This window comes from Odocoileus virginianus, chromosome 18 (genome assembly GCF_023699985.2).
Source record: "Odocoileus virginianus isolate 20LAN1187 ecotype Illinois chromosome 18, Ovbor_1.2, whole genome shotgun sequence".
NCBI lineage: Eukaryota > Metazoa > Chordata > Mammalia > Artiodactyla > Cervidae > Odocoileus > Odocoileus virginianus.
This window is the reverse complement of record NC_069691.1, coordinates 21,392,740-21,416,505: the sequence shown is the minus strand read 5'-3', so window position 1 is coordinate 21,416,505 and position 23,766 is coordinate 21,392,740. Positions and strand designations below refer to the sequence as shown.

Below are 23,766 nucleotides of genomic sequence, written 5' to 3'. Positions count from 1 at the left end.
CTCAAAGAGTCAGACATGACTTAGCAACTAAATGAGAACAGCAACTTAAAGTATGCAAGAATGTGTTTTGAACTTGACCTAGCATTTGAAAAGTACTGAGCATATTATTTTACTTTTTTCATTAGCCAGCCATATTCTCTTATTCTAAGATTTACTTGATTTTCATGTATCAGTGTTTCTAAAATCATGTCATGACCTAAAATTAAATGTGTGTGTACATACATTCTTATAACATTCATTATAACACTCTGAAGCCATATCTAGAGTAGGGTTCTTAAAACTCAGTGTGCATCAGAAATATTTGATTACTTGTTATAAATGTGAAATCTTAGGCTGGTTTCGGGCTTTTTGAAAAGGATTTTTGGGCTCCAAAATCACTGCAGATGGTGACTGTAGCCATGAAATTAAAAGATGCTTACTCCTTGGAAGGAAAGTTATGACCAACCTAGATAGCATATTAAAAAGCAGAGACCCTAGTCAAGGCTATGGTTTTTCCAGTGGTCGAGTATGGATGTGAGAGTTGAACTGTGAAGAAAGCTGAGCACCGAAAAATTGATGGTTTTGAACTGTAGTGTTGGAGAAGACTCTTGAGAGTCCCTTGAACTGCAAGGAGATCCAACCAGTCCATCCTAAAGGAGATCAGTCCTGGGTGTTCATTGGAAGGACTGATGCTGAAGCTGAAACTCCACAACTTTGGCCACCTCATGCAAAGAGTTGACTCACTGGAAAAGACCTTGATGCTGGGAGGGATTTGGGGCAGGAGGAGAAGGGGACGACAGAGGATGAGATCGCTGGTTGGCATCACCGACTCAATGGACATGAGTTTGAATAAACTCCAGGAGTTGGTGATGGACAGGGAGGCCTGGCGTGCTGTGATTCATGGGGTCGCAAAGAGTCGGCCACGACGGAGTGACTGAACTGAAACTGAACTGAAGGTTAACCAACACCCTGGATGATTCTGATTCATCAGGTCCTTGGACTTTGCTTTGAGCAGTGGTTTACCAAGAGTAGACTTAGCCCCCCCACACCCCCACCAAATAGTATCCACATCACCTAGGAACTTGTTAGATGTGTACATTCTCAGACCCTACCCTAGATCTACTGAATCAGAAACTCTGGCAGTGGGGACGAGCATCTGTATCTTTACAGGCCTCTAGGAATTCTGGCACTTCCCTGATGGCTCAGGCAGTAAAGAATTCACCTGCAATGCGGGAGACCTGGGTTTGATCCCAAGGTTGGGAAGATTTGCTGGACGAGGGCATGGCAACCCACTCCAGTGTTCTTGCCTGGAGAATCCCCATGGACAGGAGAGCCTGGCGGGCTACAGTCCATAGTGTCGCAAAGAGTTGGACTGAATGACTAAGCACTGCACAGGAATTCTGATGTAAGATAAAATTTTAGAATCATTATTTTGGGGAACACTGCCTGTGTTTCCCATACTTCTTTGATGATAAGAATCACCTTGCATGCTTTAAAAATCCCAAATCTGGGCTCCATCCTGGATCTACTGATTTAAAATTCCAAAGGGGGTGGGAAAGTTCCAAGGGAACAGGTTGGAATCTGTAGATTAACAAGCTTCCCAGGTGATTCTTATCTTCAAACAAATTTGGGAAATACTGAGGTGGAAAAGCCAAGGATTTGCCAATTCACAGCCTTATATTCCCCATTTAGGTTTATCTTGGGTTTTATGTATATCATTGCATTTAAATTTTATAACAGCTTTATGAACTAGATACTATTATCAAACCCATTTTATAGATGACAAAACTGAGGTTTGAAGAACTTAAAAAAACAACAACACACTGGGTCATTTAAATAGTAAACCAGAAAGTTGGAACTCAAACTAGGAACTTTCTGACTCCAGAGTCTTTGCTCTTAAACTGTTGTAAGGTAACTGCAAATCACTGATGTTGTTGTTACAAATGTAGTATAGCCTTGTGGACAGATACTTGCCCAGAGACGTTCCTTGGGTCAGTACTTCAGTGTTGCCACCTGTAATCCCAACCCATCCTTGACCTCCCTTTGCTGACTCCTTCCTTTACTGTTATATTCACTGTTCTCTTATTGATGAAAAGTATCCGTCCTCTTATCTTCTGTTGTTCAGTTGCTCAGTCGTGTCTGACTCTTTGCAACCCCATGGACTGCAGCACGCCAGGCTTCCCTGTCCTTCACTGTCTCCCACAGTTTGCTCAAACTCCTGTCCATTAAGTTGATGGTGCTGTCAACCATCTCATCCCCCGCCGCCCCCTTCTCTTCCTGCCCTCAATCTTTCCCAGCATCAGCATCTGGTCTTTTAGGCCTCTTCATTACTCACCTGTTGCTTCTTCTCACAAAAGGATTGTCTTTTGTGAGTCAAAAGACATGCCTCAAGACACTATTTCAGTCTCATTTCTTCTGTGAAGAACCCCTGACCACACTAAGCGTCAGTGACCTCTCCCTTCTGGGGCTTATAGTGAGATTCTTGGCCTGCACGGTCTATTTAGTCCCCATCATGGAGTGCCCTGCTTACACGTCTTAATCTTTCATCTAGATCTGAAGGTGCTGCTCTGACTCTGGCCAGGTAGTAGGAGTGCTAAAATATCTGTTGACCTTCAATAATGTCAGTGTAGTTTAAGGCTCACAAAAAATGAAGATAGATTTTTAAAAGCAATTAAGGGAAGTTGTTGAACAATCTGGGAGAATCTGTGAAGGGGGTTACATTGACTGTCATGTGAGCCATCATTGGGTTGTTTGCAAGGATAGTTAGATGAATTTAATGATTATTCCTTCAAATTTAGTTTACAGGAATCTTACCCTGTCTTCCAGACTTAGGGAAAAGGGGTGGGGGGCAGGAATCTTGTTTTGGTGAGGATGGAATGACAGTGGAATTGGTAGAGGAGGGTGGAGATGTGTATGCTTTGTAAAGGGGAGTGGCTTTAATTTAAAAAAAAAATTCCATTGTCATCTCATTCCAGACTAGAATGTATTTTCTTTTAAAAATACCATGGCTAATGCCTACTCTGGTTCCCTTCCAGATGTTAAGGTAGAATCATGTTTTGGAACAACAGCATCCTATGAAGTTACACAAGACCTACATGTTCTGGAAGAACATGTCTAGGTGTCTCTGAGCTAGGGCCAGGGCCAATGCTGGGGAAAGGGCTCCACCTACTGACCATCTATAGTCACATTGTTTCCTGACAGAAACCTTTAGTTGGGTTTGACTCAGAGCTCTTCTTGCCTCCGAGAGAGTGGCCCCAGAGGCCCAGGGAGGTTCTCTGCCAACACTCATTGTGTTTCATGCGGAAATTCATGAGGATGTAGCCACACAAAGTGAGGTATTCCAAGAGTATGTTTTCTATGAGAATCTCTTTCAGGAAATGAGTTTTCCTTTGAGGAAAAATATCAGCAGCCTCAGTGTAGAAAATGATAGAACAACTATTTGGTTGAATATTGTTATGTAAAGTTATGGTTCCATCACATGGATTTCAGAGACAGCTGTGTTATTAAGGGATGGACAAAACAGAGGGTGATCTTTAGGACTTAACTCTGTTTTAGAAGAGTTTGAATCCATTAGTGGTTTAAATAATTAGTGGTCCATTTCATTTAAAAGTAAAATTATATTTTCTAACATATAGAAAATTTTATTCTATTTTTTAGTGTATGTTGATGGAAGTGACGAGATACTGACAGAAAGAGTACCAGTATCTCTACCATCCAGTGTCAAGTTCCTTGTTTAGTTGATGGTTATAATTGTTTCTCTTCTCAAGACCCTGCTGGGTCACTTTGAAAAGTGCCTTAGAGGTTGACTGGATGGATGGATGGGATTTGTTTCTTCCACCGTGAAGATGCATCTAGGACACTTGATTATAGGCGTGAGAAAGGCTACTTTCTAAATCAACTGTGATCCAAAATTAGACTCTTTGCTTTTTTTGGTGGGAGTGGCATCTAAAAGAAAAGATGTTTTCATTGAGTCAGTACACAGGGGAATGTGAGGGAGTGGGAGGACTCAGGGAGAGGAGAAGGAAATGTTCCTGTGGCAACTGGAAGAGGACTTGACAAGCTACATCTTGGCAAATGGACTTCAGGGGCATCCCACTATCACTCTCAGCAACACTTAATCCCTGGGGAATCCCAGCCCTTTGGATCCTGATAAGCAAAATCACACTTAACCTTCCACTGAGATGCACTATCAGGAAGGTTTTACCTAAACTAGAATGAGAGGACAGGAGTGCTGCTCAGCCTAAAATAGTAGTACTGACAGGCGACACTTACTGGTACCAGACACTGTGCGAAATGCTCTCCACAGATCACTTCATGGGTGCTCCCTACAGTTCAATGAAGCAGGACTAGCATAGGCTCAGGGTTGGGGATTAAGGAACTTGCCTAATGTTCCAGAGCTAATGAGTGAGAAGGCTAAGATCTGAACCCAGTTCTGTGGGGCTCTAGAATCAGTACTCTTCTGTGTGTGACATTCTGAACCTCTAATCAGAAATTGCTAGTGGAATTATCTTAGCGCTAAGGAAGCTATGAAAGACACCGTGGCCCCTCTCTTTTTTAGGTATAGGGAGCTTTTCTGTGCTATGATTGACAGGCCCCTATTTTCTTTACTGTTTTGTTTTGACTGAAGACCATATAGCTTCCGCAAGCTTGTGTGTGTGTGTGTGTGTATGTACATGTGTATGCATCTTTTTTTGTTTGGAGCAGGTCTCTTGAGCCAAGAATAGTGGGACTGAAGACATGGAGAGAAGTCAGCTGCACAGTGCCAGGTGATGGAGCCTGAAGTAAAGAGCAACGAACTGGGAGTTGGGGATTCTAACTCTGGCTCTGCCATATACCACCACAACAATAATAATAGCAGCAGCTAACATTTGAGTACTTACAATGTGTCAAGTACTGTTCCAAACACTTTGTACGTCTTAATTCACTTACTCCTCATGACCATCCTATGGATAAGTACTGTTCTTATTTTACTGATGAGAAAATTGAGTCACACAGAGTGTTACTTGCCTCAGGTCGTACTAGCTAATAAATGGTAGGAAGTTGGCTTAAAGTCAGGCAGTCTTGGCTTACTACACTAACTATTATGTAATACTGTTTCTCAGCTAACTGATTATGTCAGTTAACTTTTTTAGGTTTTAGTTTTTCCCATTTATAAATTCACTTTTTTTTAAAAGTAAATGTTGAATTCCAAAGGCCATGCATACAGAGTACAAGATGCAAAGAAGAAGGAGTCCGCATGCAATTGGCAGCACCAGGAAAAGCTGGGATTGGCATCGGAACTTATCTTATGGCTGAACCTCTTACACTGGTCCTCAAATGGCCTCCTAGGCAGAGGTACAGTTCAAGGTGACTTTTGGAGCTTTTTGATTGAAGACATGATATTGGGCACAGGGACACTGCCAGCAGGAATGAGGTTAAGGAGTCACATTTAGGACCATTACTATCTTAAGTCAAATTCATGTGGGGAGAGGCTGGAGGCAGGGAGACCAATGAGGAGGCCAGAGAACTGAGGACCTCAAGTTGGATGGAGGAGGTAGGGATTTAACAGTGGGACCAGATGCCAGAAATATCAGGAAAGAGGGTGGTGAGGGTGAGACAGGGTAGAGGAGGTAGGGAGCCAAATGGTTAAGTGAGAGGTTGACAATGGCTTGCGGAGAAGGACGGTTCCATTGCTCACTTCTTCAAGCTAAGATTCCTGTGGCCTCTGTACTCAGATATGCTTGAGCAGAGCTATGGGATTTATATGACTGAAGCTCAGAGCAACGATCTTTGGAGGAATATGATAATGACAGGTATGGGCCAGGCACTCCCTCCCACTCACAGCATCTTTTGTCAACAGAAGAATATTGCCCTACAGGTAGGTTCATGGCTTTCCTTCTGGAGGCATTTTCCTTCCCCAAGGAGGCAGATGTCTTCATACCAGCAGGGCAGACTCTGAAGTCAGAAGACTAGAATAAGGACAGGGGCTGCTGACTAGTTAGTTGTGTATCCTGGGCAAGAACTTTCATCTTTCTGTGCCACAGTGTATACATGTGTAAAATGGGAACAACATCACCCACTTTATAGAGTTGTTGTGAGAATTAAACAGGTTAATATATGTAAAGTGACTGGCCTGAGTTAGCCCATAGGAAATATTAATTATTGCTGTTGAGTGAATGAAGGAGCAGAGAGATGAAATGATTGTTTGAGGACTCACAGCTCAGCATGCTAACCCAGGCCCAACCTAGCTCCAAGCCTTCCTTAATTTTCACTGTGCCACATTAGGCTGAGAGCAGAGTCTGAACAGAGATGAGAAAGAAGTGAAAAGGACTGTGGAAATAGTACATCAGATGGCAGAAGGATGAAGAGGAATACAAGAAGTAGCAAGGAAAAATTATGAGGAAGATCAGAATAAAGAACTAAACCTTTCCTGTTTTTCTGATCATTAAATTGAAACAGCCTCACTGTAAAAAGTAAAACATCATAGAACTAAATTATGTGGTCTAACTTCCTCCCCTGCTTCTCCGTCAGATTTTGAAAAAACAAAAGCAAACACAGGGCTTTATGGTATCACAGAAAGCAGGGCAGACTCAAAAGAGCAGAGGTGGCTGACAGGGCTCGATGCAGGACAGCCTGGGCCACAAGGTTTGGTGATCGGCAGGGCAGAGAGGGGACATCATGGTGGAGGTTCGAGTGGCAGATGATGCAGATTTAATAGTTAGATTTGGAGTGAATCTGGGGTGGGAGGGAGGGGGCAGTGGGCATAGACAGCTCCAAGAGAAGGAGGCTGGAGTGGAGAGTTGTGGGAATAGGAAACATTTTGTGCTATAAATCCCTTTGGGAGCCTCATGAAGCTTAGGGACCTCTTCCCCAAAAAGGTTTTAATACCTAAAATAAAAGACCTGAGATTACAAAAGGTTGCCACTTCTACCCACCAACCTGTTGGAATTCAGAACCCCTATAAAGACACTTCCAGTTTTAAGATTTGGTACTTTAGTAAAGTTTCTATCCATAGAAAGAAATGACTTGCTGCCCTCAGAATCCTCTAAACCCTCTCTGTATAGAAACCCAAAGATACCTCCAGAATGCACAATGAGTTTATGTCTCTGGCTCCAGACTAATTTTAGACGAGAACCTATTTTCAATTTGGATACCCTAAATGCAGAGAAGTTGTATAAAACATCAACATCCCCACCCCATTTACTTACTTCAGAAGGATGCTGCCAGAGTAGAAAGTGTTTTGGAAACTGTGTTCTGATCAAATCTTCATAATGTTCTCTCCCCAAAATTTCACTGGAAACCAGAGGCGGGTAATCCTGGGTTATTGACTCATCACAAGAGGTTCTTGGTATGCTCCACATGCTTGGAAGACAGCTGATGTGCTTTTCTATGGTGTTGGATCCATTCCCTCAACCCCATATGGGCATATTTGGAGTTTAAGTTTGCAAATAAAACAGAAAATCACCAGTGACCAAGTGGAGGGTTGATAGCAGCTATGACCAGGGTGGACTCGGGGCATATACACTAGGAAAATGAGTTTCTGAGACTTTTTGTATTATCATTCGATCAGAAACTGGCTGAGCCTGCCTATGAAGTAATTATTAATACAGTAGAGGAGGGGTCTACATAAATAATCCCATTTACTGTACAATTATATTTTCGTATTTTTGCCCAGCCACAGGAGTATGTCTATAGGAAAAGGGTTTTTCTACTTCTTGCTCGTAGCTTGAAATTAAAATCATCACCCCGACTACATCCATTGTTGGAAGAACTATTTTGGGTTGGCCCTGTGTAATGTGAAATGAAGAAAAAAAGTGTGTAGCTGAATCTTGATATGGAAATCCAGACTTAAAAACATTCTCTGATGGTTTGGCATTCGTGGGATAAATTGGTCATAGTTTTCAGCAACTCAGATCAAAGCCAAATGCTGTTTGCATTCAGACAGTGATTCAGGGACCATGTCTTATTTGGTTTCTTTGAAAATAGAGCACAGACATTTTTTCATACCTTTGAGAGAAATCTTTTGGCCGCCAAATTTGTGCCTTGTAAATATTATTGTACCCTAATACAAAATTTTACATCTTGTCTCAGATGTCTTTTTCAGTTATTCCACCATTCCCAAGTGAGTGGCTTGTTGCAGGGAGGGTCTCCTGATGTTAAAGAGAAAAAATAGGCCAACTGGTAAAGATAAAAAAAAAAAATGAGAGTAAATAAAACACATATGGAATGTCTGCTTTCAGAGTTAAAATGTATATGAGTGTGTATGCAAATCAGCCATCCAAATAGAAATCTAGACTGAGCCAACCTTAGGCACAGCTATGAAGGAGAAAAGGCCTTTTGCTCCCCTTATCTAGATAGTCCCTCCTCGATCACCTCTTCCTGTCTTCTTTCTCAGGCTATTTTTGATCCTTCTCAGTGAGAGAATCAGTATTCACTTTGGAGCTCCTCCCTCTGCATGCATACACTTCCTTTCACTTCTGCTGCCCTTCAAATGCATGTGTCCTGTGCCTTTTCTGTGGGCGTTGCTTGTCAGGGAGGAGCTCCAGGGGTAAGTGAGAATTATTTAAATGACAATTCTTTAAAAAAAAAAAAAGCTCATAGCCAGTTTTTTATTTTAATAAACATTTTATTTTTTGAACTGTTTTCTGATTTTGTTTTGTTCATTTAATGGACTTTATTGAGTGTGTATCATACAGAGCACAATGGCTGTGGTGTAGTGGGAATTATAGAAGGAAATGGCATCCCACTCCAGTGCTCTTGCCTGGAAAATCCCAGGGATGGAGAAGCCTGATAGGCTACGGTCCATGGGGTCGCAAAGAATCGGACATGACTGAGCAAATGCTCTAGTTGTTAATTGGGGGTGAGAGTCATATACACAAAATGTTAAGCAGCGTGACAACATAGAGGAACAACTTGGAAATGACTGTATCATCTGATTTTATCTAGTGAATGCTTATATTGTACATTCAGTGTGGTAGACACTTTTCTAAGTGCTTCTCAATAATAACTCATTTAGTCTTTAAAACAAATATTTTACTCATATAGTCTTCAAAACAATGCTCTGTTATTATTGCTACAGTCATTCCCATTCTGAAGATGGACAGCTTGGCAGGGAGAGGCCAAGTGACTGCCATCAGGTCACTCAGCTGCTAAGTTTGGAGCCAGGACTAAAAAGTCCAGCTGTTTGGCTCCAGGGTCTGGGTCCTTAAATCATCTTGAGGCAGCATCTCCAGCTTTAGGCGATGAGTGCCAAGTGCGAGACAGACATGGGCTCTGAGTTTGATGGCAGGACCCATTCTAGGTGAGCTGAAGAGGTCAGAGTGCTTTATGGCAGTGGTCCTTACCCTGGATGCCCATTAGAGTGATCTGGGAAGTTAAAAAAAAATCCTCATGCTTTGACCAGGTATTAACTCAGAATCTCTAGAGGTGAGGCCTGGCCAGTTATATGAAGTATTCTAAAGGGGCAGACAGCATGGAAACCCCTGCAGGGAAAAGGCAAGTGGGCTGGAGCTCATGAAGTTGGAAGGAGAGAAGGTGGTCAGATGGGAAATGGGGAGGCAGAGAAAAAGGTCCTTTCTTTTTTCCCTTTTCCTCTTCTCTTCCACCACCATGCTTCTGGATCTTCTTCCAGTCACCCTTCCTTTGTTCCTCCTGTTTTCTGACTTCATTGTCCCCTTCTTTCCTTGGCTTCTGTCCCCTCTCCTTTCAACTCTCTATCCCTTTCCTTCTTACATCCTCCTGCTGCCCACTCTCTTGCTTTCAGTTCACGACCTTTTGGTCATCTCACTTAACACTGTTCCTCCCCCCAGCAAAAAGAGAGCAGAGGGTAAAGCTTTTGGGTCAATGCAAGACCCATTCATAGTGCTCCTGAAAGGAATTAAAGGAAAGCCTGGGAGTACAGATCCAACTTCCAAGAAGTATAATTAGGATTAAATACTGGTAAGAACTGTGCTGTATTCTTTGGAGACCAAGAGCATGTGGTATGCTTGGCTCTATGGTGAGGGTAGAGAGGAGAGCTTGGAAGGTGAGTTAGTTTTCTGTTGCTATCGTAACAACTTACCCTCAATATGTTGACTAAAATAATCCATATTCATATCTTAAAGTTTTCTAAGATGGAAGACTGACCTGAGTCTCACTGGCAGGGTTGTATTTCTTTCTTGATGTTCTAGGAAAGACTGTTTCATTGCCTTTTCCAGCTTCTAGAGGCTGTCCACATTCCTTGGTTCATGGTTCCTTCCTCCATCTTCAGAACCAGCAACATAGAACCTCTCTTGTCGTGCTTTCATTACATTACAGTACTTCCTCCTCTTTTCTTCTGCCTTTTCTACTTGTAAGAGCTCTTATAATCACATCGGACCCATCTGGATAATCCAGGATAATATCCTTATATTTAAGGTTATTTTATTAGCAACCTTAGTTCCATTTTCACCTTAATTCCCTTTGCCATGTAACCTAACATATTCACAAGTTCCAGGGATTAGGATATAGATGCTTTAGTAGGGACATTAATCTTTCTACAACAGAAAGCCTCACAGAATAGGAGGAGAAATGGATAGTAAAGTTCATTTCATGTAGATAACAGCAGATACAAAGGCATAGGGGCTTTGGAGAGTGTTCAAGGTAGGTTTTGAAGAACTATAGTTTAGTATCACTTTGTAGTATCATGCAACAGGCCATTACATTGCCACTTATACAGTAGTACTGTTCTTAAAGTTTATATATTATTATGTTTACCACATATTTCAGCAAAAAATTTTACAATAAACAGTACTCTTTGAGGGCAATACAGTATTACAGCTAACAGCATGTGCCATGGAGCCATGGAGGGTAGGTTCTAGTCTTGTCTCTACTACTTATTAGACTGATACCTATAAAGATTCAGTAAGGTCAAAAATCTCAAGTACTTTGCTCTGTCCCTCAGTTTAGTTCAGTCGGTCAGTCATGTCTGACTCTTTGGGACCCCATGGACTGCAGCATGCCAGGCTTCCCTGTCTATCACCAACTCCTGGAACTTGCTCAAAGACTCATGTCCAGTGAGTTGGTGATGCTATCCAACCATCTCATCTTCTGTTGTCCCCTTCTCCTCCTGCCTTCAATGTTTCCCAGCATCAGGGTCTTTTCCAATGAGTCAGTTCTTCCCATCTGGTGGCCAAGATACTGGAGCTTCATTCAGCTTCAGCTTCAGTCCTTCCAATGAATATTCAGGACTGATTTCCTTTGGGATTGACTGGTTTGATCTCCTGGCAGTCCAAGGGACTCTCAAGAGTCTTCTCAACACCAGCATCAATTCTTTGGCGCTCAGATTTCTCTATGGTCCAACTCTCACATCCATATACGACTACCAGAAAAACCATAGCTTTGATTATACAGACCTTTATAGGTAAAGTGATGTCTCTGCTTTATAATATGCTGTCTAGGTTTGTCATAGCTTTTCTTCCAAGGAGCAAGCCTCTTTTAATTTCATGGCTGCAGTCACCATCTGCAGTGATTCTGGAGCCCAAGAAAATAAAGTCTGTCACTGTTTCCTTTGTTTTGCCATCTATTTGCCATGAAGTGATGGGATCAGATGCCATGATCTTAATTTACTGAATGCTGAGTTTTAAGCCAAATTTTTCACTCTCCTCTTTCACTTTCATCAAGAGGCTCTTTAGTTCCTCTATGCTTTCTGTCATAAGGGTGGTGTCATCTCCATATCTGAGGTTACTGATATTTCTTCCTGCAGTCTTGATGCCAGCTTGTGCTTCATCCAGGTCTTGTAGGTCTTCATAGAACCGTTCAACTTCAGCTTCTTTGGCATTAGTGGTTAGGGCATAGACTTTACTCTGATATTGAATGGTTTGCCTTGAAAGCGAACCAGGATCATTCTGTTGTTTTTGAGATTGCACCCAAGTAATGCATTTTGGACTCTCTTGTTGACTAGAGGGGTACTCCATTTTTTTCCTAAGGTATTCTTGCCCACAGTAGTAGATATAATGGTCATCTTAATTAAATTTGTCTATTCTGGTCCATTTTAGTTCTCTGATTCCTAAAATGTCAATGTTCATTCATGCCATCTCCTGTTAGACCACTTCCAGTTTGCCTTGATTCATGGACCTAATATTCTAGGTTCCTATGCAATATTGTTCTTTACAGCATTGGACTTTACTTTCATCACCAGTCACATCCACAACTGGATGTTGTTTTCACTTTGGCTCAGCCTTTTCATTCTTTCTGGAGCTATTTCTTCATTCTCTTCCAGTAGCATATTGGGCTCTGCCCCTGGCACATGATAAATGTGAGCTGCTATTACTTCCATGGGCTTCCCAAGGTGGCGCTAGTGGTAAAGAACCTGCCTGCCAATGCAGGAGACACAAAAGATGCAGGTTCCATCCTTCAGCTGGGAAGATCCCCTGGAGGAGGGCAAGGTAACCCACTCCAGTATTCTTGCCTGGAGAATCCCATGGACAGAGGAGTCTGAGAGGCTACGGTCCAAAGGGTTGCAAAGAGTCGGACATAACTCTTTGAGGTGACTTAGCACACATGCATGAGCTATTGCCATACTTAAACTATGTCTTATGCTAATGGCTTATAACTTGCCACTCTCACTTTCTCTCTCTCTCTTTTTTCACTGCACTGTGAGGCTTGTGGGATCTTACTTCCACAACTAGGGATTGAACCTGGGCCCTCAGCAGTGAAAGTGCAGAGTCCTAACCACTGGACTGCCAGAAAATTCCCTCACTTTCTTCCTAATGTCCATTTCTTGATGGAAAAAAAGAAAGCAGTGATAGGAAGAACATTTCTGACCTATGTAGCCTGCTGAGATAACATTGTTATTATCAAGTTCAAACTGTGTAACTACTGAGTCCTTAATTCAATCTAGAATTTAAGGACTCTCTGCCCCTGCTGCTTTTGCCAGCAAACCCAAATGGTATCTATAGCTGAGTTTTAAATGACATTTGGCTACAGATGTAGAAGACATAAAAGCAAGGGGGTGGGGAAGGTTGTGTTCTTGGCTAAACTGAAACTTTCTAAGGTAGGATTAATATTAATAACAACAGTGACAAAAGTGAGTGGGACTCAGAGATGCCTGGATACTAATGTTTTTATTTCTAAATATAATTCCAGGAAAATCTTGGCTCTGTTTTATTTGGGAATGAGATAAAGTCAAGTTTCTATAGGAATTTGGGAAGACATATATTTCCTATTAGGTGCTGAGTTGTGAGATTACATTTGTTAATCAGTAACTGAGAACATGTAAAAATGGCCTGGCTTTTCAAGTCAATTGTCTGACAATGAAATTGATATACCACTCTATCTGGTCCCTAGAAGTTGACCAGTTGTTCTGAGAGGGGGCCTTGTGCAATTATTAGGGAAATGGGATGTTTCTTGCTTAATATTATACTGAAAAAATAGTATAGGATCTTGAAGGATCTTGAAAACAGCATGAGTTATAACTTTAAAAAAATTATATCACAAAAACTATTTAATTATTAGGTGAAAGTGAAAGTCACTCAGTCATGTCCAACTCTTTGTGACTCCATGGAGTCCATGGAATTCTCTAGGCCAGAATACTGGAGTAGGTAGCCTTTCCCTTCTCCAGGTGATCTTCCCAACCCAGGGATCAAACCCAGGTCTCCCGCATTGCAGGTGGATTCTTTACCAGCTGAGCCACAAGGGAAGCCCAAGAATACTGGAGTGGGTAGCCTATCCCTTCTCCAGCGAATCTTCCGGACCCAGGAATGGAACTGGGGTCTCATGCATTGCAGACGGATTCTTTACCAACTGAGCTATCAGAGAAGCAATTACTAAGTAGTTAGTGCCTTTAAGTTTGTCTCACTTATCTTTGCACTCTCTATGGTGCCTTATAGAAGACTGTAGGTACTTCTATGAGTTGGTGTCAGCTATTTGTTTAACAAATAAAAGGGATCTACTGGCTCCTACAAATGAAATAGTCCAGTGGTCAGATGGAGATCAGGTCTGGCCCCTGCTTTCTGCAGCCTTTTCCACCCTGCCATCCACAAAGTATCAGCTCTCTCTGTAGGCCGAGAGGAAGACAGCTTCACCTCTGTGTCTCTTCACAACACACAGAAGGGGAAAAGTCACCTTTCTAAGTGGCTCCCTAGAGGCTACCATACCAAAGAAACTTCCTCTCATGAGAACATCTCAAGAGCCTAAACTGAGTCACATGCTCATCAATGAGCCTATCCTTTTATCAGATGAATGTCATGTCATGCATTGATTGGCTTGTGTATGAATTTATGAGCAATTTACTTTAACCAAGGGAGGGAGATTCCTCTGAGAGTCATCAAGCCCATTCCTGGAGCTGAAGGTCTGAAACTCTGTCCCTTAATCAACAGAGGAAGCCCCTGGTTGCACATGTGTGCTGGTCATTGTTGCAGTTCCCATTCAGTCTTTGCAATAACTCATGTAGTTGAACTGAGGTCCCCAGTTGCTCAGGAACTAGCTCAAGTTCTCCCAGTAAGTGGTGAAGTTAGAATTTCTAGGTTTTCTGATTCTAAAGTCCATCCTTCTTCTAACACACCACGCTTCCTAAGTAAATGAACAAATAAATGTATGTTGGAAGCAGGACTCTCCACTCTGAAAGGATAACGGAGTAATGGTTAATGTGAGAGAATCTTTCTCTTTGAAGTCTGGCCATTCCTTAGGAGCTGGGTGACACTAGGAAGACATCATGCCTCTCTGCTCGTCTCCTCACTGATAAAATGGCAGTTGTGCTGGATCTTACCTCATTGGCATGTTGTGAGAATTAAGTGAGGTAATGCTGATAATGATCTTGGAACAGGGTTTCTAGCCTGAAGTAGGTCAACACCCTTGCCTAAGGTAGGTCTACTTTGGGGAGAAATTGGTTATTTGTCCAATGGACAATAAAATTACACTTCTCCCTTCTCTACAGGATTAAAAGGGGATAGAAGTGTTTATACATGTGAAAACCTCCTGAGTGCTCCAGCATCATATGGGTTTAGAATTTTTAGAAAATTTCCAAATGTGTTCAAACTACCCTGCAAGGGTATTTGGAACTTGAAGTGGGTAAGGGAGAAGTCTGAAAATCTACAGAATCACTTTCTTTTCAGAGCTTAATTCTACTGAAAGCTCATTCATTGTTCTTCATTATCCTGATGGTATCCTAATGCTGTCCTGCCCTTTTCATTTTCTCTCATCTTCCTCTCTGCATCCTCATTATATCTTTCCTTCTTTTTTACTCCCCATAATTTAGTACAAATAATTTTTTGGAGAAGACTTCAGTGTGTGATGCAAATGACATGATTTGGAATCACGTTAAGGAGGTAGTGGGGTGTCAGATAGGGAAGGATCATCTTGTCATTGGAGGGGGACACTCACCCTGCTGATTCTAAGCATTGCACAGAGACTGAATTTTTTTCTTCAAGAAACAGGAAATAATATTTTAATCTTCAATTCGCAGTGAAGAGCCTGGGGGCATAGAAAGAGAATGACAGGTGTTTGGACTCTTTTGGAGTATTGAAATGATTGTGCATATATACAAAGGCAATAGTTAGTGCTAATCCCCATCTCTGGAAGTAGGGAAGCCATTCTTTTACTTCCTCATTAATTCATACTTTCAATTAGCATTAATTACTAATGCCCAGAACTATTGTTAGACCATGAAGGGCTTATAAAGTAATGCAAATTCTGTCTATTTATAAGGTACTTAACAGAAGGCAGTTATAGATAAGATAGCATCGTGATGAGGTAATTAATTTTATAATACTGTATATAAGTGGCCAGTTTGAATATTAAGTGAAACTGGAAACTGCCACAGGAAGCTGGCTGCCTGTGAAATATTGTGTATATCTATGAATTTATTTTTGTTTAGGTAAACTGTAGATATACCTTAGTAATATGTCAAGTAATATCCTGTAAGCCTTTGTAAAGTATTAGATGCATCTCAGTTGGGCTTGTACAAAATCGGAGGAAAAATTTCACCAGTTAAAAAAAGATGGAGAGACATTGTATAGAGTAAAATATTGCACATTTTGGTCAGTTGTGTGTGGAATGATACATTTTAGACTCTGACTTATAGTTTTGGCCTTATAAAGGAGAAAAGGCATGATGCTATGAAGTTAATGAATATAAATAATAATTTTTAAAAATTATATCACTAATGTATAAGCAGGAGAGTCTGGGCTAACTACACTTGTGGCAAAATTGGTAGAAAGATCAACTTAAAAGTTTTATTAGGATATCAAGCACTGATAACATTCCACTATTTGTACTACTCACTTAGAAAGTGGAAGTTTTTCATCATACACATTTAGTTCCCCTCTTTAAGTTGGCAAACACTGACTTTTTCCACTGTATTTTTATATAACTGGACTCTTACCAGTTCCTGTGTGTGTGTGTGTGTGTGTGTTGTTTTAATAGTTACGCATACTATCACTAGTGTTGTTAGCTTAACTTATCTGCATTTTGGAGTTAAAACTCTCTACAGACCCTTACAGGAGTAGGAATCTGATCATAGTTCTTTGCAAGCTTATAAATGCTTGGCTGTCAGATCACTCAGACTGACACAAATAGTAGCTCTCCTGAAGCTCTGTAGTCAGGATGTTCCCTCTGGAGTCTACTGCGTTCCCCTGCCACATCACTGAGATTGTGAATATTCCTATTTTATATTCTAGCTTTGTGTGAGCAGATACACTGGACTCTGCTTTTTTATGCCCTTTCTGATGCTGATTCCTTCTCTTGAAATGTTCTTGTTTGTTTATCAGTTCTCTACCCATTCTTTGAAGTCCAGCTGAAACAGCCAAGCTACTTATTCAATATTCTATAGTAGGGAATTATTCCTTCCTCCTCCACACTCAGTTGTATTTGTGTGACATTGATTACAAGATGCCTTTTACTTATACACCTGCAGTATATTTTATACACATTCAAAGAGCATGCATGGTTATTGTGTAAGGTAGCAATTGAAAAGTCTTGGGGCTTCTAGACTGGCAATCCAGCTCTGTCTCCTACTCTCATTAATGGCTTCCCTGGTGGCTCACATGGTGAAGAATCCGCCTGCAATGCTGCAGACCTGGGTTCGATCCCTGGGCTGGAAAGATCCCATGGAGGAGGGCATGGCCACCCACGGAGCATTCTTGCCTGGAGAATCCCCATGGCCAGAGGAGCCTGGTGGGCTACAGTCCATGTGGTCTCAAAGAGTCGGACACAACTGAACGACTAAGCACAGCAGCATGATGCAGTAAGCATGCAGCAAATTCAGAATAGCTTAACTGCCATGAAATAAAAAGCTCAACAACATCAACAACAACAAGAAGAAGCTTCCAGCTTTCTTACTCCTAAATAGGAGACTGCCAGTGGCCATCTCATGTGATTACTTTGTTGAGATAATATCTGTAAAGAGCCTCTGTTTGTTTGCTGTTTCCCAGGCCCTGGGCAAAATGCTTTCTGTAACATGTGTAATTCCTTTGCCCCCAATCCTGGGACAGAGTAGGTACTCATTAAATATTTCCCAAACGAATGAGAACTGGATTTGGGCTGGCAGCAGGTCCCTGTCTGCTGAGTCAACTGCCCTGAGTCAGCTGTGGAGATGCATGCAACTGAGGACTCCAGAGAGGAAAAATACAGTTGGGTTGTTGTTCGTAGTTATCTGGCTGAAAGGCTATCATGGTATGATTTCTAACCACAATGGAGAGCTCATGGGGAAAGAAGAGTGTCATATCTGAATTGCAACTACTTCCTTTTCCCCAATCTCATTATTCTTCCCTCCCCAGCTCCTGCTGATCAATTCAGTCCAGAAGAGGCACAGATCTCATTCTGAGTCACTCTATGGTTGTATTTGGAACATTGTATTTTTACTATATCCCATGGAATATATCCCTGAGAAAAAATGGAGTAGCCCTCATAGTCAAAAAAAGAGTCTGAAATGCAGTACTTAGGTGCAGTCTCAGAAACAATAGAATGATCTCTGTTTGATTCCAAGGCAAACCATTTAATATCACAGTAATCCAAGTCTATGCACCAACCAGTAATGCTGAAGAAGCTGAAGTTCAACAATTCTATGAAGACACTCAAAATCTTCTATAACAACACCCAAAAAAGATGTCCTTTTCATCATTGGGGACTGGAATGCAAAAGTAGGAGGTCAAGAGATTCCTAGAGTAACAGGCAGATTTGGCCTTGGAGTACAAAATGAAGCAGGGCAAAGGCTAACAGTTTTCACAAGAGAACGCACTGGTCATAGCAAACACTTTTCCAACAACAAAAGAGATGACTGTACACATGAACATCACCAGATGGTCAATATCGAAATTAGACTGATTATATTCTTTGCAGCCAAAGATGGAGAAGCTCTATATAGTCAGCAAAAAGAAGACCAGGAGCTCACTGTGGCTCAGACCATGAACTCCTTATTGCCAAATTCAGACTTAAATTGAAGAAAGTAGGGAAAACCGCTAGACCATTCAGGTATGACCTAAATCAAATTCCGTACGATTAGACAGTGGAAGTGACAAATAGATTCAAAAGATTAGATCTGATAGAGTACCTGAAGAACTATGGATAGAGGTTTATGACATTGTACAAGAGGCAGTGATCAAGACCATCCCCCAAAAAAGAAATTCAAAAAGGCAAAATGGTTGTCTGAGGAGGCCTTACAAATAACTGAGAAAAAAAGGGAGGCTAAAGGCAAAGAGAAAAGGAAAGATATACCCATCTGAATGTTCCAAAGAACAGCAAGGAGAGATAAGAAAGCCTTCCTAAGTGAACAATGCAAAGAAATAGAGGAAAACAATAGAATGGGAAAGACTAGAGATCTCTTCAAGAAAATTAGATACCAAGGGAACATTTCATGCAAAGATGGGCATAATAAAGGACAGAAATGGTATGGACCTAATAGAAGCAGAAGATGATGGCAACAATACACAGAAGAACTATACAAAAAAGATCTTCATGATCCAGAAAACCACGATGGTGTGATCACTCACCTAGAGACAGACATCCTGGAATGCGAAGTCACGTGGACCTTAGAAAGCATCACTACAAACGAAGCTAGTGGAAGTGATGGAATTCCAGCTGAGCTATTTCAAATCCTAAATGATGATGCTTTGAAAGTGATACACTCAATATGCCAGCAAATTTGGAAAACTCAGTAGTGGCCACAGGACTGGAAAAGGTCAGTTTTCATTCCAATCCCAAAGAAAGGCAATGCCAAGTAATATTCATACTACCACACATTTGCACTCATCTCACAAGCTAGTAAAGTAAAGCTCAAAATTCTCCAAGCCAGGCTTCAACAGTATGTGAGTCATGAACTTCCAGATGTTCAAGCTGGATTTAGAAAAGGCCAAGGAACCAGAGATCAAATCTCCAACATTCGTTGGATCATTGAAAAAGCAAGAGAGTTCCAGAAAAACATCTACCTCTGCTTTACCGACTATGTCAAAGCCTTTGACTGTGTGGATCACAAAAAACTGTGGAAAATTCTCCAAGAGATGGGAATACCAGACCACCTAACCTGCTCCTGAGAAATCTGTATGCAGGTCAAAAAGCAACAGTTAGAACCAGGCATGGAACAACAGACTGGTTCCAAATTGGGAAAGGAGTTCATCAACGCTGTATATTGTCACCTTGCTCATTTAACTTATATGCAGAGTACATCATGTGAAATGCCAGGCTGGATGAAACACAAGCTGGAATCAAGATTGTAGGAAGAAATATCAATAACCTCAGATATGCAGATGACACCACCCTTATGGCAGAATGCAAAGAGGAACTAAAGAACCTCTTGAAAGTAAAAGAGGAGAGTGAAAAAGCTGGCTAAAAACTCAACATTTAAAAAACTAAGATCATGGCATCTGGTCCCATCACTTCATAGCAAATAGATGGCAAAACAAAGGAAACAGTGACAGACTTTGTTTTCTTGGGCTCCAAAATCACTGTAGATGGTGACTGTAGCCATGAAATTAAAAGAGGCTTGCTCCTTGGAAGGAAAGCTATGACCAACCTAGCATATTATAAAGCAGAGACATTACTTTGCTAACAAAGGTCCATCCAGTCAAAGCTATGGTTTTTCCAGTAGTCATATATGGATGTGAGAGTTGGATTCTACAGAAAGCTGAGGGCCAAAAAATTGATGCTTTTGAACTGTAAAGTCCTTTAGACTGCAAGGAGATCAAACCAGTCAATCCTAAGGGAAATCAGTCCTGAATATTCATTGCAAGGGCGGATGCTGAAGCTGAAACTCCAATACTTTGGCTACCTGATGGGAAAAACTGACTCACTGGAAAAGACCCTGATGCTGAGAAAGATTGAAGGCAGAAAGAGAAGGGGATGACAGAGGATGAGATGGTTGGATGGCATCACCAACTCAATAGACATGAGTTTGAGCAAGCTCTGGGAGTTGGTGATAGACCGGGAAGCCTGGCATGCTGCAGTCCTCGGGGTCTCAAAGAGTCAGACAGGACTGAGGGACTGAACTGATCTGAACTGATGGAATGGAAGGACATTGTAGATCTATCTTACTGGAAAAAAAAAAAAAAAAAAGAAAATCAACCAAAGCATTGTACCTATTTAGTGCTAAATGTCTTAGGAATTGTAGAAGCTTTTGAGAAATCCCACCTAAATAAGAAATGACATTTGTACCCTCAGGTTCTTATAAGTGAAGAGAATTTCGGGAATCTCCAGGTTGATGACTCATAACTTTTCCAGTGTTTAATTCTCATGAGCCATTGATTAAAATAGGGTGTAACATTGTATGTTTCTCTCCCAGCAAAGCTATTCCCATCAATTTGGAAGTTTTGGAAGCTTCTGCAAGCCCCTAGGATATAATTTCATGCATAAAACCATTGTATTTGAAATGATATTTGAGGTACGTTGGAAAAGTTTTTTTTTTTTTGCAGCCTCCACAGTGCACAAATCTGGATGAAGAGTATTTCCCATGATGCACTGAAAGGTCAGTGTTCCCATCTTGCTCTCCTCCTGAAGGCTGGAGTTAATGAGGAAGAGTTTGTATGTGAATGTCAGGCATGTTGCAATAACTAGCCACAATGGAATAGTCATGGCAACTTCCATCACTTGGTTTTTTTGTTTTTGTGATGTTGCTGCATGCTTCATTTTATGAGTATTTTCTTTTCTTGTGTGTGGTTGAACCCATCTATTGCCATCTTGGGCTTGGATACTTGTATATAAAAGGAGAGGAAGAACAGAGGGAGAAACTGGAAAACTGACAGAATGATATATCCTAAGAACTTATTACTTTGTTTTACTCCCTCCACTTCTGCTGACAGATATTCTGGTGATTAATATTCTGATGAGTCTGTGACTTTGGGAAAGGGAAAAAAAAAATGCCTTCCCTGAACAGAATCTTGAAAAGCAGATCGTAATGAGACATAGGAAATATTGTGAAAACTGGACTTTTTGGTGACTTCATATCTTGGATACAGACCAACTCTAGTAATATTATTTCTGAAATAAGATAAATGAAAATTGTCAACAGTATTTGGTAAACCATTTGTATACTTGAGGGCTTTTATCTTGATCATAGCATCTACCACCTGAATGGTAATTTATATTTTAGTGAGAGCCCTGGAATAGAATATAAGGAGTGGTGACAATCTAAGTGTCTTAGATACCCTCATTCGTTTTATTCATGAGGGTGAATAATATTCTCACTGTAGACAGGTCTAACTGGGGAATATCCTGTGCTTTACATACATTGACTCCCAAGGTGGAAATCTGCACGTCTGTGGCAGTACATGTACGGGACCAATAATAGTTGGCTTTTTGGGGACAGCCTCTTGAGGATTGTGACCAAATCAAGCAGAAGTGCTGGGATCACTTCAGAGGTAGGGTATGAAGCTGAGGATGTTGAATTCTTAAGAAGAATGGTCCACTCTATAGATGCAACATACACAGGGAACGTGCCTCTATTCCTAGCAGTCTGTATTTACAATTTTACATCCTTGTAACACTTTCATCACCTTCTTCTCTTGTCTGCCTATTCTTTACTTTAAAAAGTTGCCAAAGTAATCTTCACCCATCCATTTTCAAAGTTACATGCATCCAATCGTATATTAGAAAGGCTCTTTAGCCATTTTTTCACTTTTTAGTTTTTCTCTACATTTTACTACTGATTTTTTCTTTTAAACTTGTTTATGCTTTGACATCAACTCTTGTCGAAATGCTGACACTTTTACACGTTAAAAAAAGGACGAGCCAGTTCAACAAATAAGGCCCAAGAGGAAGGTGAAGTGTCTCCCGGCTGTTAGCCAGTTCTGGAGTTCTTTGACTCTCAGGGCACGGGAAGGACTGTGTGCTTGGTCGCGTCGAGAGGGAGACACAGACTCGGCCTTCGAATTGGCCAGCCTGGTGACCAGCGAGCCCGCCCCTCCTTCCCCCTCCCGCGCTCACACTCAGGAAGCAGCTGGCTACAGGCCGGCCTTCGCGGCCGCACACACATCCATTCTCCTCCCAGGCCGCCTCCTCCCTCCCTCCCTCCCTCTCTTCCCCCTTCCCCTCTCCCGCAGCCGCGTCCACACTGCGCCGCCAGGGCAGCCCAGAGCGCTGCGCGCACGGGCACCAGAGCTGGGGCCGCCACCACTGCCCCTCCCGGCAGCCAGGTTCGCTGCTCGCTACCGTCTAGGCTCGCGTCAGCTTTCCCCCGACGGAACCCGCCGCAAGCAATTAGCCAGCATCCCGAACCGGCCCCCAGACGCACCCCAGGCCCAAGGCAAGGATGAGCAAGACGCGTGAGGCACAAAGCCGAAACTCAACTTTTTAAAGATATTATTTGCTTTGTGTGCGTGTGTGTGTGCGTGCGCGGGGGGGTGGAGGGAGGGGGAAGCAGCAGAATGAGCTGATGCCGAGGGTACAGCCACCCCACTTCTGCCTGCCTCCTCCTCCCCCTAAAGCTACTGCCCTAGCACACGCGCGCGCACACACTGCACTTGGGCCGGGTTTCGGCGCTCTGTCCCCCGGCTTGGATGGGAGTTTTCATTTCCGAAGGAGGCAGAGCCAGGGGAGCGCGCTGAAGGGCTGGAGCCCCAAGTTTCTCCTCACCAGCGCTGGCTGCCCGCTGTCATTCGCTCAGGCTGGCCGGGGGAAGGGACCCGCACGCCAGGCTTTGTTGTGGAAATCCCGGGTTACCTGGTAAGTGGATGCCATAGGAACTTTGCTAGTAGGCGAGTCGAGAGAAGCCGGGCGCTTGAGAGTGGGGGAGTTACAACGCTCAGAGATACAAACTAGGGATTAGAAATATTTACACTCTGAGCTGCTGGCGTGGTTTAAGAATACGGGCACCCCAACACCCATATTCTCTAAATGATCTGTTTACTGAGATAGCAATTCTCAATTAGGAATCAAGCTGTGTTCTTGTCAGTTCCCTAAAAGCATTGAAAGTAGAAGAGGGAAAGGAAATCAACAAGGTTTTCAAGTTTTTCTATTTAGGAAGACTTTTTGTTTGGGGCTTTTCTTCTAAACTAGAGGGTCCAGAAGACTACAAAATCAGGGCAAGTCACAGTACGCAAGGCATGTCGTGCACGCCACCCATGAGTCCTCCCTGAAGGGAGACTCTGGAGAAGTGGGAATTGATGGGTTGACATGAGGTCTCCCTCCCTCTTTCCAGTTCCACGTGCTTGTGGAGCTCTAACGAAGGCTGTTTTCCATGCTGTGTCTCACCCAATTCGATGTCCCTCCCTATTGCCCAGAGGTCCTCCGGTAAGGGGATACGTTAACTCCTCCTGGGGACGGGTCCAGCGACTCGCAGCTGCCAGGTCTTGTAACTAGAACTATAACCCACATCGCAAACTGCGCAGATTCAGACTCTCACACACCCCACCAGGTTCGTCACCT

The 23,766-nt window shown here is 42.2% G+C and overlaps 1 protein-coding gene across 5 annotated transcripts in view; it reads left to right on the top strand.

The window, feature by feature from the left end:
* GLIS3 (GLIS family zinc finger 3) overlaps nucleotides 1-23,766 on the top strand; it is a 540,750-nt gene that overhangs the window by 40,556 nt on the left and 476,428 nt on the right. For 2 of the 5 annotated variants that reach the window (XM_070480425.1, XM_070480423.1), the window contains exon 1: nucleotides 22,976-23,064. The exons of 1 other annotated variant lie outside the window; for it this stretch is intronic. Coding sequence is in view for 1 of the 4 variants with exons in the window: in XM_070480426.1 (XP_070336527.1) it covers nucleotides 22,775-23,064 (290 nt within the window). In the remaining 3 variants the exon portion in view is untranslated. Of the gene's footprint in view, nucleotides 1-22,420; nucleotides 23,065-23,766 lie in introns of those variants that run through there. 2 more of the 5 variants (XM_070480426.1, XM_070480428.1) reach the window with 2 other exon arrangements.